Source organism: Onychomys torridus, chromosome 15 (assembly GCF_903995425.1).
Source record: "Onychomys torridus chromosome 15, mOncTor1.1, whole genome shotgun sequence".
NCBI lineage: Eukaryota > Metazoa > Chordata > Mammalia > Rodentia > Cricetidae > Onychomys > Onychomys torridus.
Genome location: NC_050457.1, coordinates 26,293,994 through 26,308,491, shown reverse-complemented (window position 1 = coordinate 26,308,491; position 14,498 = coordinate 26,293,994). Strand labels below are relative to the sequence as shown.

Below are 14,498 nucleotides of genomic sequence, written 5' to 3'. Positions count from 1 at the left end.
GAGGCTGCATGGAACTGCTGACTTTGAGATCCTGGTTGTGAAAGCCACCTGAAACTGTCTTAGACCACCTAGGACAAAGTCAAGAGGAAACACAGGTTATTGAGCCTCAATAGCCTCTTCACCCACGGTCTTTGGTCCTGTGGTCCCTGTCTTGTGATGAGAGCCTGGAATGATGGTCGAGCATCGGTCTCCTACATCCAGAGTGTGAGTCTTTCAGTTTTGTGGAGGCTGTTGAGAGCAGATGAAGCAGGCCACTACCTCCAAGGTTCTTTGGCCCTGGAGAATAATTCTCTCAGTTGCTATCCCATCCAACTGGTGCCTTAGAGCAGTGATTTATTTATTTATTTTTTAAGCAAAAGGAATTTAAATTAGTTTGCTTTCCTGTTGCCGTGATAAAGACCATGATCAAAAGCTACTTGGGAGTGAAAGGGTTTCTTTCCACTTAGCGCTTACAGTCCATTGGGAGGAGATGTAAGGGCGGGAACCTGGAAGCAGGGTCTGCAACTGAGGCCCTGGAGGAACACTGATGACTGACTTGTGCTTCATGGCTTCCTCAGCCTTCATTCATGTATGCCCCAAGACCATCTGCCCATGGGTGGCTCTGCTCCCCATCATCATTCAGTGGTAACCAAGAAAATCTCCTACAGACCAATCTGATGGGGGCATTTCCTCAGTTGAGGGTTCCTCTTCCTAGATTACCCTAGTTTTTGTCAAATTGATAAGGAAACAAATTAACCAGCATAGTAACATATAATCTGCACACACACAGGTATACACACCTTGCGTTCTTCATAACAGTGATATGCTATGTGCAAAATAGCTCCTGCCTCAGCCTGTGTTTATTTCATGGCATACAGATATTTATGGAAGAAGAAAAAAATAAGTTGAATTGATTTTGTTTCTTAAGGTAATTCTGGATCTCCAAATCTCTCTTCTTGCTTCTGTGAAATTGAATATGTAGCCCCTCCACCAAAGACTTTTGGAAATGTCTTTACTGAATCAGCTGGTCCCCTGTGTGAAATTTTACCTCACTTAGTGTCTAGGGTCACCTTCTACAACATATAGCTCCATTACTGGGTACAGTCACTATGAGCCACTGAAGGAACGCAAGCATGCTGGAGTGTACCATGCCTTGGCATCCTCTGAAGCCATAGCATGCTCTGTCACCCATCCAGGCAGTAGAGCCTGCCTCTGTTCATAAAGGAAGCACTCAAGAGCAGTAACTAGTGTAATGAAACAAAGAGGATACAAGGGATTTAATTACCATCCCAGTGAACTGTGTAATCATGCAGCTTTCTTCCAAATTTAACCAGCAATTCTTGAACAAAGAGCGTGAAGTGACTAGCCTCGGCAATGGGCTTCTACATGCTGTGGCTGGATTCACGTCTCGGTGGCAGCTCTGTTGTATTCTTGGCTGCCATTTCCATGATCTTTTATACTACGAAGTATTTACAGCATCCTGTGGCATCCTTATGGAAAGATCACTTGTAGGGCTGTGTAGGATCATAAGAACTACGTATATGTTTGCAGAGGACACAGAAAGTGTTTTCTACATTCCACGGCTGTGTGTTTGGTCTCATTTTCTCTTACAGATTCAAAGGAGACCTACTGTGGAAGCTCCAGCTTACATGTACGGGGAGGCTGGTCCAACAGTTAACAAGACAGGGTTTCTCTGTGTAGTTTTGGTGCCTTTCCTGAATCTCGCTCTGTAGACCAGGCTGGCCTCACACTCACAGAGATCCGCCTGCCTCTGCCTCCCACGCGCTGGGATTAAAGGCGTGCACCACCACCATCACCCGGCCATCAGTCCTTCTGAAAGAAGGTCATGGTCTTGCTTTACCCTCCAGTCATAGACAAAGACCACACTGTCCTAGATCCAGCCCTTGCTCAAATGGTAGCATGTCAGACTCACCCTCTGCAATTAGGAAACGTGCCCTTCGGCCGGATTGCATTGGAGAATCTCTAGACCTCGCCACCACTTGGTTCAGTAACTTCCTTCCCCGGGACTCTAGGGAGCTTTTCGATTATGGAGTTGGGACCAACCAAATAGCATGACCGTCATCCTCCCGTAATTTGTTAAGATGCTGATATATCCAGATCTTTGGGCTAAATAATGAGAGTCATGTAAAAACAGAAGCAACACGGAAAAAGAGGGAGCTGAGGTTATAGTTCAGTTGGTAAAGTACTTCCCTGCGAGCACAGGGACTTGAGTTTGAGCCTCTAGAACAGTGGTTCTCAACCTTCCTAATGCTGCCACCTCCCATCATAAAACTATTCCGTTGCTACTCCATAACTCTAATTTTGCTACTATTATAGATATTAATATAACTAGCAGATATGCAAGATATCGGATATGTGACCCTCCAAATGGGTTATGACCCACAGGTTGAGAACCATTGATCTGGAGCCATGCAGGGAACATCTGGGTACAGTGGCACTTGTGATCTCACCTCTGGGGAAGCAGAGACAGAAAGAGCTCTGGTCTTGTAGGCCAGCAAGGTTAGCCTAGTTAGTGAATTGCCCAATCTTATATCAAAAAACAAGGTAGACAGTAGCTGAGAAAAGCCATCCAAGGTGTCTTCTGTTACACACACACACACACACACACACACACACACACACACACACACACACACGATTCTACACAGCATTAACACACATACACATACATAGCTAATGAAGCAGGAGTACTTGGTCCCCACCAGGCTCTGCTGTGTTTTATACACACTCATGTCACCCTCATTTACTCTCTGAGGTAGATGCTAAAAAAAAGAAGTGTCCCCATTTTCCAGATATGAAAACCAAAGTAGAGAGACATGAAGAAGGCAGCTACCCCATCTGCTTGGAGGATGGGTTCTATCCAGGCAGTGAGATTCAGGGGCTGTGCTTTCAACGCCTACCACACACTGCTCCAACACATGCATCTAATTACCAGCACCTTACAGTCTAATGCTCACAGCAGGAAGCAAGAGCAACACCAGGCTTGAGTCAAGGCCCTAAACATAAGGAACAGACTGTAAAGATGGCAGAAGCCCCGAAGAAAGAAAGATGGTTCTCCACCAGCATGCATGGGAAGAGCATGTGAGAACTGGGGGTCAGTCTCTGCAGGCCTTGAAAGAAGGTCCGACATTTAGTGTTTGGACAAGTAGATTCCAGATAGTCTAGGCTCCGTGAGTAGATGTGCAGATGTGACGTGGGTGACTGGGTCTCAAGTCTTAAGTACACTGTGAGCCTAGTGGGTTAAGTCTTGGTTCATAGGGATAAGGTATGCAAGCAGGCTGGAGCTAGGATGGAGGAGGAGAGTCAGGGCCCCAGACACAAAGAAGGATGCAGGAAGATCCTGTCCCCCAGCTGAGCTTTAACAAGAACATCAGACAGGAAAAGGGGTCCTCAGGGAATTACCCTAAAACCAATGAATAAACTGACAAAGCCAGACTTTAGCTATTGTACTCAGGACAGCCAACTTCAAATCATTTCCCTCCCACTGGGAACTATGCACAAAAAAGAGTTCCAAGTGAATTAAGTGGCCATCTTTCTTTCTGTTGTTGTTATTGTTTTTACAAAGCTTTCACTGACTTTCTGTGAGAGGTTCCTCATTCATCAGGTTGCAGTAGTTCATACAGATCTTGTTGTAGCTAGGTGGAGCCACCAGGTGGCAGGGTTCACAAATAGCGCCCATTTTTTTTTTCCATTTACCATTTCTCCTGATGTTTCTAATATTTGCATGATGTATCTTATGTATTTATTAGAGGGGCTGTCTGTGCTGTATGCACATCAGTCAAATGAATTGATTTTTGAAAAGTCGTATGTGGAAACAAAGAAAATGTAGATTTAGTTTTGTCGAAGGAGGTATTTATTCACAACCTTGCAATGTGCAGAGTCAGCAAGCCATGAACCTCTCTATTTTCTATTCATAAACACTCATATTTATCTTACACAATTTTATCATGCTTATGTCTCCATTTGTCATTGATCTAGTACTCTGAGCATGCCCCACATGTCATGTGACTGTTCTGCTGACCACCACTAGGATGAACGTAAGCCACTCTCTACACTGGAGAAGTAGAGGGGACCAGGCACCTGCTGCCCGCATGGGGCAGGGTGGGAAGGAGGAGCATTTGGGGATGAGGGACACAGTAGCCAGGCTTTGACTGTTCCACTCACCACGATGACGCTGAGAACAAGAATCTCGGGGTCCTTGGAACTGTTGTCATTATCTACTATCCCAGGGTGACAGTCCTTTCTCACCTCATGAGTGGTGACCCAACCCTTGGGTGTAAAAATGGAGATATGTGGAAATGGCTTGAAACCTAAATTGTGTTTTTAAAACACCTGATGGCATTGTGAGACTCTTACAAAGATATAAAAGTCCCAGCCCCCTGGAGGCTGAAGAGGAAGGACTGCCACAAGTTTGAGGCCAACCTGGGTTACATTGTGGGTTCTGGGCCAGCCTGGACTACAGTGTGAGACTCCGCTTTAAAAAAAAAAAAAAAGGCAAGGCTGAAATGCACTTGAATACAGGCCCAGTGGCTCATGGGGTAAGACAGCCCTAATGATCATAACACCAGTGAAAGATGCTTCCCAGCTGCTTTGCTTCCCTTTCATCCATCATGGGAAAAAAGTCTGATGTCATCATAGGTTCATTCAGTATATCAAGACCTCTTTCCAAAAATCTCCAATCGTGAATTTTCCATTTCAAAAACTAGAAGGCCAATCTCTACCATCAAAGTAAATGTAAACTTTTAAAAGTTTTGCATTTGCATGTAATACACATAACATCTTTCTGTGGGAATTCAAATTCCATCTGTCTGAAATATTTTCTGCAAATCTATTATTAGGTGTGAGATTATATTTCTAAAATGATATATAAAGAACTGTGAAGGCAATAATAAAATGCTGTCTTTTCAATACTAAAGCATGAACAAAGCAGTGATTCTCAACCTGGGGGTCACAACCCCCAGGGTCACCTGGCCCTTTCACAGGGTCACATATCAGATATTTACATTATGTTTCATAACATTAGCAAAATTACAGTTATGAAATAGCAACAAAATAATTTTACGTCTGGGTGTCACCACAACATGAAGGACTGTATTAAAAGGTCACAGCATTAAGAAGGTTGAGAACCACTGCCCTAAAGAAATATAAATAACTAGTGGACCATCATCTCACAGAACTAAAAACTAGAAAGGAGGAGTAACAGTGTGGAGATACAAGCAGACAACCGATACAAAGCATGTCCTTAGAGAATATTTAATGATGAGAGGCTTTCAGACATGTGAAATGGAAAAAAAAAAGCTACAAATATAACATGAAATAGTTTATAAGATGTGCATATATTTATCATGCCCAAAGAGAGACCAGGATGGGCTAGGAATGACAGCTTTGTAGTTTATTGACACAGTGCTTATTCTGCATGCACCATGATTTCCACCCGTCCTCCTCAAAAACAATTAAAACCCTGCAGGAAATAGATTGAAATATTACCAATGGTAACTCAGTGGAGATTTCAGTGGGTTTTTTTTCTTTTAATTTTTGCTTTATCATTTTCTTCCTATAATAGCATAGGGTATTTCCCAGTCGGGGAAAGACGGTAGATTCTCAGTGAAGCAGAGATTTGCTTTCCCAGTCTCCTGTTCCCACAGCACTTGTCTTCCCGTGGTTTGGTGTGGCTTAGAGCTTTAGCTTTCAGTGTCTTCCTAGCAAGGACCTTTTAAAAAGCCCTTGTTCTTGGACTGTTTCTCCCTTCAAGTTTATCACAGCCACCTCAGACTTTGAAATAATGTGATTATCCTCTGGCTATGATGACATTCTAGGAGAGACTGTAGGAGCCAGAGCCTCTGCCCACCAGACCTGGCATCCCTATGCCTAGCTGCGGACTCCGTGCTCACCTTCATCCCTCGGGCCTGCCTAGCAAGCCCCATCCCAAGATGAAGAAAAAGGACACAGAGACCCACCAGGAATCATGTCGCTGTGCCTGCCCTGGTTAAAGAGAGCCTCCCCCATGGGCTGGCACAAACTCCCTAGCTCTGCAAGCTGCCAGGCTTTATGACAATGAGAAAAGGAACCTTCGAACATCATTACAAATAAAAGTCTCATTCAGTTTTGTCGCCCTATGATTTCTAGGTCAAAGAAAAACATGAAACAGAGAAAGGAGAGGAATATATCAAGCAAGACCAGACAGCTACTGGGCACATTGCTGTTTAATGCATATGGATGAAGATAGCTGTTATTTATAGAGCCCTTTCCCTGTGTCAGTGTGAAAGGCTTTACAAACTCTCATTGACTCCTCTGTTGCGCTCCAGGAGATGGCAGGTTCTGCAGTGTAGTAGGGCAAGCAGCCTGCTAATATTTGGAGCTTGAATTTGACTCGGATATGTGGAATATGTGGACTCCCACCACAGCCCACTCACTAAAAGGACTTGTCACTCTGCCTTCCACATTTTTTGGCAGTAGAAGGCCCCTTTACACGATGCACTTATCTTGTTACTTGTCTTTGAATCTGTGAGTTCTGATCTTGCTTCTTCATAGCACTTCTTTTCAATACCACCTCATCTCTTTATTTATAGAGTGGGAATAAGGTGTCAATCACCACCACCCCGTTTGAAAACACATCCATCAAAACAGGACCAGCCAGAAGGAACAGTTACAAGAGCCGGATGGTGAGAAGGAGCAAGAAGTCGAAGAAGAAGGAAAGTCTAGAAAGGTAAGTTGGGTCAGCCTTCTTGAAAGGTTCATATCCACCTGTGCTGGATAAACAGTAGTCCCTATCAAGTATGTATGAGAAAGGTAGTTCTCTATGAGAAATATTAGACCACAGTTCACAGTGGACATTAAAGTTGAATGCATTCCATGTATGGCAGAGAGAATTACTGGCTCTCACTGTAAAAAGTTCGCTGTTTTCTTTAGCATGTGTGGACACCATGAAAGGTCCTTTCCTGGTTGTACTAGTCAGGGGTCTCTAGACTCTAAGCTAACAGAACTTACAGAAAGAACCTAGAAAGGAGATTTATTAGAATGACTTACAGGCTGCGGTCCAGCTAATCCAACAATGGCTGGCTGTGATTGGAAAGTCCAAGAATCCAGTATTTCCTCAGTCCACAAGGCTGGATGTCTCAGCTGGTCTTCCGTATATGCTGGAATCTCAAAAGAGCTAGGCTCCAATGTCAGTGAAGGAATGGATATGCTGGCAAGGCAAGGACAAGCAGGCAAAGAACAAAAGCCCTCTCCTTCCATGTCCTTCTATAGGCCTCCAGCAGAGGGTGTGGCCCAGATTAAAGGCCTGTCTTCCTAACTCAATGATCCAGGTTAGAAGTGGATTCAAATTAAGTGAAAAAAGAAAAACCTCACAGGTGTGCCCTCCATTTTGGGGTTTAAGTTCCAGATGTGGTCAAGTTGACAATCAAGAGTAACCATCACGCTGGTTTTAAAAATACATACTTATTGGTTTGTGTGTCTATACGTAGGCACACACATAGCACAGTGCATCAGAGGGCAACTTTGGGGAGCCAGTTCTCTCCTCCCACCATGGGCTCAAGGGATCGGCCGCAGCTGGTCATGGTGTGTGGCGAGCACCGTTACCTGCTGAGCCATCTCATCAGCTCGGCTGTGTTTTTATTTCCCTGTGTTTTTATCATCCATTACTTAAGCCTTTAGACATCATTTCAGGATAGTTGGATTTGATACACTTGAGCCGCAGGCAGTTTTGTACATGGAATCTGCAGTTAAAATGTCCTTTATGTGATTAAGGAGGTCTTCTTTGGCTTGTCTGTTTTTTAATGCCATCTATCACAAAATAACTGCATCATGAAACCTTTCAAATAAGTCTGGGAATAACAGAGCTTTGTCTAACTGAAATCTAATGAAGTGACACACAGTGGCAGATGGGCAGGTGTGGGAAGTTCTACACACAGACTAAAGCGTGTGTGAACCTGTGCGCTGGGAAGGGGTATTTCTTTCCAGTCTGCGTATGGCTCCTTTGAGCTGCCGTCGTCATGATCCTTTGTTCACTTGAACCGGAGAGTCTCATCATGCTAAGACTTTTGGATAGAAATGTAAAAAAAAGTGATCTAATAAAAGTGCTTTATTAGTGCCAGGGGAAAAAATTACATGTGCAGGAGCCATTTAAGTAATCAAATTGGAGGGGTGGGTATTTGGAATATTTTTGCTTTAGATATCTTAGGACCAGTAGAAGAGGGTCAGCATATAGTGTCAGAAGATAGAAGGTGACTTTAGAAGTTTAATGCTAGTTCTATGGTGATGTTTTGGGGTTCTTTTGCCTAAGTACTGGGGATTGGGCCTAGGCCTCACACACATAAGCAAATGTTCTACCACTGAGCAACATTCTTGACTTTATTTTTGGTCATTGTTTTGTTTTGAGACAGAGTCTCAGTTTCCCAGGCTGTCCTTAAATTGACTCTGTAGCTTTATATCCACACTGTACCCTAGACAGGCTTTGAACTTGGGATCCTCCTGCCCCAGCATTCCAATGCACTGGGATTGCAGACCTATATTTCCTGACTCGGCTTCTTATTTTTCATGGTTGCATATCAACAGATACGCCCCAAGCCTAGAAAAATTAAAATTACCATATAAGCATGTGAGTTACAGAGAGTTCTATACACTATAGAGACGAAGTAGAAACAGGTAAGAGAGTCAAAGGTGGCCCCTCTGGAGACAGAAGAAAGTGGGGTGCTTCTTCTTCTCAAGTTTATAGCTGACTTTTTTTTATGTGTATGAGTGTTCTGCCCGCATGGGTGTCTATGCACCATGTGCTTGCCTGGTGCCCACGGAGGCCAGAAGAAGGTGTCAGGTCCCCTGGAACTGGAGTTAGAGATGGTCATGATCCACCATGTGGGTGCTCAGAATCAAGCCTGGGTCCTCTGGAAGAGCAGCCGGTGTTCCTAACTGCCGAGTCATCTCTCTGGCCTCTTACCTGTTGTTTGATGTCAAATGCATTTATTTTCCTTTTAGACAAGTTCTAGTATCACTCTGGGTTTTTTGAGGGAGGCACTTGGTATTTCCATTTTCTTCAGGTTACATAGGAAAAATGTTTTAATGTTTAGCATTGCAGCAACTACCATGGCTGTCCTCGGCCTCTTTGGAAAAAGAGCCATGTACAGTTACTGCATTGATAAGGCACGAGCATTTACACATTTTTCTTATAATGAACTCTTTTAACACTGAATGCACATTTGTATCTGTTGCCCACTGATACAACAGCCTGGGCTTCCCCTTGCTCCATGCTTCCCATGTGAAAACACAGCATATATTGTGTTGCGCATGTTTACAAGTCTCCAATGGAACAAGCCCAGCAAATAGTCCTTCACAAGTCAAAAACACTGCTCAAAACCTCCTACCTTAAAGTAAGGCTGCACCCAAGACCACAGCCCTTGGAAGCAAAGTGTTCATCTTGATTGAGTCATGCCACTACAAGGCGTGAGCGTACTCAGAGGGAAGGATTTTAATACTTTATAACTGTCTTACTTTACTATTTCTTGCTGTTTGGAATTAAGAGATCCTTCCTGCATACTGTCAGTCTCCTAAGACATGAGGAAGTTGTCAGTACGGAAGCGGCATTGTGTAGGTCGGCTGCCATGTCACTGTGTGACCGTGGTGGGACTGGAGACGTGGCTGTCACGAGGATTGTTGTTGAACGTACATTCTGATCGTGTGCTCCCATCTCCACTCAGGAGGAGATCTCTCTTCAAGAAGTTAGCCAAGCAGCCTTCTCCTTTACTCCACACCAGCCGAAGTTTCTCCTGCTTGAACCGATCCCTGTCATCTGGAGAGAGCCTCCCGGGTTCCCCTACTCACAGCTTGTCCCCACGATCTCCAACACCCAGCTATCGCTCAACCCCTGATTTCCCATCAGGTGAGTAGATCTAGCCTTAGGAGTGGAAAGGAGGGTGTGTCCTGGGAGGCACAAGCCAGGCAAGGATGATGAAAACAGGCTGAATTTGGCATGTGACAGATAGCACCCAGGACACAATTGGGGACCATTCTGACTCTTAGAATAAAGTGGGTAATAGGGCTGTGGGGAAGCATATTTGAGACACCTTCCCTGAACTTCTGAGACAGAAGTGTAGGAAGAAAAGGGAAAACATCTAGTTTCTCACAGTCCCATATTTTCTACCCACAGGTACAAATTCTTCCCAGAGCAGCTCACCAAGTTCAAGCGCCCCCAATTCTCCAGCAGGTTCAGGACACATCCGGCCCAGCACCCTCCATGGCCTGGCCCCCAAACTCAGTGGCCAGCGATACCGCTCTGGAAGGCGGAAGTCAGCTGGCAGCATCCCACTCTCCCCTCTGGCCAGGACACCGTCTCCAACCCCCCAGCCTACCTCTCCTCAGCGTTCACCATCCCCGCTGTTGGGACACTCACTGGGCAACACCAAGATCACCCAGGCCTTTCCTAGCAAGATGCACTCTCCCCCCACAATCGTCAGACACATTGTGAGGCCCAAGAGTGCAGAGCCACCCCGCTCCCCACTGCTGAAGCGGGTACAGTCTGAGGAAAAGTTGTCACCCTCGTATGGCAGCGACAAGAAGCACCTGTGTTCCCGCAAGCACAGCCTGGAGGTAACGCAAGAGGAGGTTCAGAGGGAGCAGAGTCAACGGGATGCAACCTTGCAGAGCCTGGAGGAGAATGTATGTGACGCGCCTTCCCTCAGTCGGGCCAGACCAGTGGAACAAGGCTGTCTGAAACGCCCTGTATCCCGGAAGCTTGGCAGGCAAGAGTCTGTGGACGACCTGGACCGGGACAAGCTGAAGGCCAAGGTCATAGTGAAGAAACCAGAGGAGAAACATGAATCTCACCAGAAACCTCACAGCCTTGGTGGTGATTCAGAAAGCTATGCCCTCTTCAGACTGGAGGAGAGAGAGAAGAAAGTGTACCCCAAGGGGTTGGAAAGGTCAGGTCATTTTGAGAATACAACAACATCAGAGTCTCCTTCTGGGGGCAGCCTGCTGAAGGACACACTTCACAAGCAGGCCAGTGTGCGGGCCATTGAAGGGGCGACCTCAGACGGGGCGGCGTGCAGCCTGGCACCTGGGGAGCACAGCCAGTCTCTAAGTGACTTTAAACGGGCCTCTGCTTCTAGCACCCTCCAGGATAGTATGTATCATATCCCTGACAGGCCCACTCCTGGAAAGGGTGAATTCACAGAGAAGGCCTCCCAGGCCAAAGAGCTCCTTCGAAGTGAGAAGCCAGACAGCAAGCTGGCTAATATTGATTACCTCCGAAAGAAAATGTCCCTAGACGACAAAGATGACAGTCACTGTGCCATCCTGAAACCCAAGATGACATCTAGCGCCCATGAATGCTTGCCAGGGAACCCTATACGGCCCATGGCTGGGCAGCAGGAGACCATGCCAGCCTCTGAGAGCCGGCCATTCATCAACAGTCCCCACACATCTCAGATGAGTGCTGTTTCCTTTGTTCCTCTCAAAGCCTTAGCTGGCCGGGTAGAGAATGGAGGCGAGAAACCAGGCTTCATTGCTCCCGAGTCCCCCGTGAGGAAGAGCCCCTCCGAGTATAAGCTGGAGGGCAGGTCAGTTTCATGCCTGAAGCCAATTGAGGGCACACTGGACATTGCTCTCCTGTCTGGACCTCATGCCTCCAAAACAGAGTTGCCTTCCCCAGAGCCTGCACAGAGCCCCAGCCCAGGTGTCAACACGGGATCCTCGGGGCCACCCACTCTTCCCAGTAGCGGTGTGAAAAAGAGTGACTCCACCAGCCTGAGAGAGCCTTCCTCCACCAGCTTAAAGGTGAGTAAATCTTACCTGCTGGAGCCTCGGTTCCTGCCCCCAAGCCGGGGTCTCCAGGACTCCCTAGCAGCTCTTGGGCCAGAACCAAAGTCAAAGCAGGACAGGAAGGTTATTCATCCTGCTACCAGGAACACAGCAGCTGTCGCAGAGAGCCACCTCCAGCAGAAAGAGGGGAGTCCCACCAAACACCAAGACCACTCTGGTGACACCAAGGTCCTCCCTGGCCCTGGGCAGACCCTACACAACGTTGACCCAGCCAAGCTGGGTATACGTGCCCAGCTCCCACCGGAAGGGATCTCCTCAAAGGAGAAGCCATATCTGAAGGAGCCGTCTGAAAAGGTGAAAAGTGAGCACTCTGCCCCGAGGGATGATGTATACAGGGACCCCCGTGTGAAGCTGTGTCCTGTAGAGACTGGGAAAGCTAGTGACAGTCCCCAAAACCTCCCTTCTGGGGGAAAGACCCACCCTGATTTCTACATGCAGACCCAGACTACAGACAAAACATGGGCATGTGCAAAAACCAACCACAGAGATGGCCAGGATGAGGTAAAGCCCCTGGCCAGGGAGGACTCCTTGCGCTCAGCCGGGCTTCTGTATGAAAAGGAGGTAGGCAGGGCAAGAAAAGGCACAGAATCCAAACCTGAAGTTCCTGCTGCTAGGCACCCTCCTCAGCCACCAGGAATTGAGAAGAGGGAGAAGCTCTCCACCACCCCTTCTTGGCAGAAACAGGCTCCCAGAGAGCCCGACGGGAAGGAACAGGCCCCGCAAAGGCCTGGAGGCAACGGCCCTCAACAACCCCTCACCACCAAAGAGCTGCCCAACCCAGCCGGTTGGCGGCATTCCAGTTCTCCAAGCCACACTTTGACCAAGGAGCTGGGGACCAAACCTGCCGCCGCCGCCGCCGCCGCCGCCGCCGCCGCCGCCGTAGAACTGAACACCAGCCTCCAGGACACTCCCCAATCTGCCACTGCCACCACCACCACCACCACCACCACTGCCACCGCCAGTGCTGGGCACAGTGACTGCCATAGTCCTAAGTCCCGGCCTGGCCCCGACCCCAGCCCTTCAAAGTCTAAGCACCCAGACAGGTCCCTCTCCTCACAGAAGCCGAGTGCCGGGTCTGCAAAAGGCAAAGAGACTGTCACTCAAGCCCTCGGCGGTGGCTCCAGCAGAGAGGGGAAGAGTGGCAGCAAGGGTCCCTTGGACACGTTCCCTGCCATCCTGGCCACCCAGGGCAAAGCGATCGACGTGTTTGGGCAGGGAGAAGGTAGGGTCACTATCACACTCCACACTGAAGAGAGGCCTCTAGATGCTAAACCGAAAGCCGCTAATGGAGGCTGTCCCCAAGAGATGCAGGAGAAGCATCCACCCAGACAAGGACATCCAGGGTGCAGTGACGCAGGAGACCAGAAACTTCTCGCTGCTGGTGACAAACAAAGCCTGTCTCCAAAGCACCCCAAACCATCCACTGTGAAAGACTGCCCCACTCTGTGTAGACAGACAGACAAGAGCCCAAGTCAGCAAGCTTCCCCGGGGGACAGGAAGTCAGACGGGAAGAAATGCACAGAAGCACTTTATGCTCCGGCCCCAGAGGGCTACAAGCTGGAGGCCAGCCCTTCCCTCCACCATGGTGAGACCCGACTCAAAGGCCCAGAGAGGCCAGCCGTGGGCATGGGGAAGGGCTTCTCAGAGTCCAAGGGGAAAGGGCCTGGTCCTCAGAAGCCACTGGCTGAAACAGGCAAGCCCAGCGGAATGAAACGGTCACCCTCTGCCACTGCACAGAGTTCTCTCCGCTCAGCTGGCCCCCCAGAGAAGTCTCTGAGCTACTCAGCCAGCTTTCCCGAGGCCCAGCCTGCAGTACGAGAGGTCACCGCAGCCACCAGCAGCCCCTCATCGGCCAAGGCAATCGCGGGGATCTCCGAATCCCCAGCCCCCAGCAGCAGGGACCACAGGAAGTCCCAGTCTGGGGGAGATGGCCGAAGCCAAATGACAAAGAGTGACTCTCTGCCCTCCTTCCGCCTCTCCAATTCTGGCCTGGAGTCACACCCCCCAGACCCGCAGGTGCCTGGCACAGCCGGCCACCGGGACAGGGCACTGTCAGTAACAGCTACCACAGGAGAACCCAGAGGGAGAGAGCTTCCCCAGCCTCCCCCAGCCAGGAAACAGAATGTGGGCAGGGAGGTGACCAGAGCACCCCCAGCCCAAAGCACAGACCGCCCCCTCCCTCTTTCCTTGGAGAAGGACTTCGTGGTGCGGCAGAGGAGGGGCAAGGAGAGCGTGCGTGGCAGTCCTCACAAGAAGACCTCCTAACATGCAGCCTTGGTGACAGGGCTGTGAGACCCCGCCTGAGCATACCTGTAACTGGGTCTTCGCCACCTCACAAACCAGCACTGTATGGGAATGCCCTCCTAGCAGAGCTTGGAGGCTCACTGAGGAGGAGGAGGAGGAGGAGGAGGAGGAGGAGGAGGAGGAGGAGGAGGAGGAGGAGGAGGAGGAGGAGGGATGGAAAAAGGGAACTTTCTTCCAGATGCCTTCCCAGTTGTAACCGGTAAAACTGTTGCCAGATAGTGTTTGTACAAAACCTGCCTTTCCAGCAGTGTGTTGGTGAGGAAGTCTCTCTGTACATACCTAGCAATGTGTTTGGTTCGGGATGTAGAGTGTGTACCTCGCTGCTGACCGCCTTGTTGACTGAAGCTTTTCTAAATGAAGATATTGGTTTTACCACCTAA

The 14,498-nt window shown here is 48.3% G+C and overlaps 1 protein-coding gene across 1 annotated transcript in view; it reads left to right on the top strand.

Annotated features, from left to right (window-relative positions):
• The window catches only part of Mast4 (microtubule associated serine/threonine kinase family member 4), a 581,729-nt gene extending 567,516 nt beyond the window's left edge, over positions 1-14,213 (top strand). The window contains 3 exon segments of the mRNA XM_036206828.1: positions 6,570-6,706; positions 9,693-9,874; positions 10,142-14,213. Coding sequence (XP_036062721.1) covers positions 6,570-6,706; positions 9,693-9,874; positions 10,142-14,079 — 4,257 coding nt within the window. The 3' untranslated portion in view covers positions 14,080-14,213.
• The last annotated feature ends 285 nt before the right edge of the window (positions 14,214-14,498 follow it).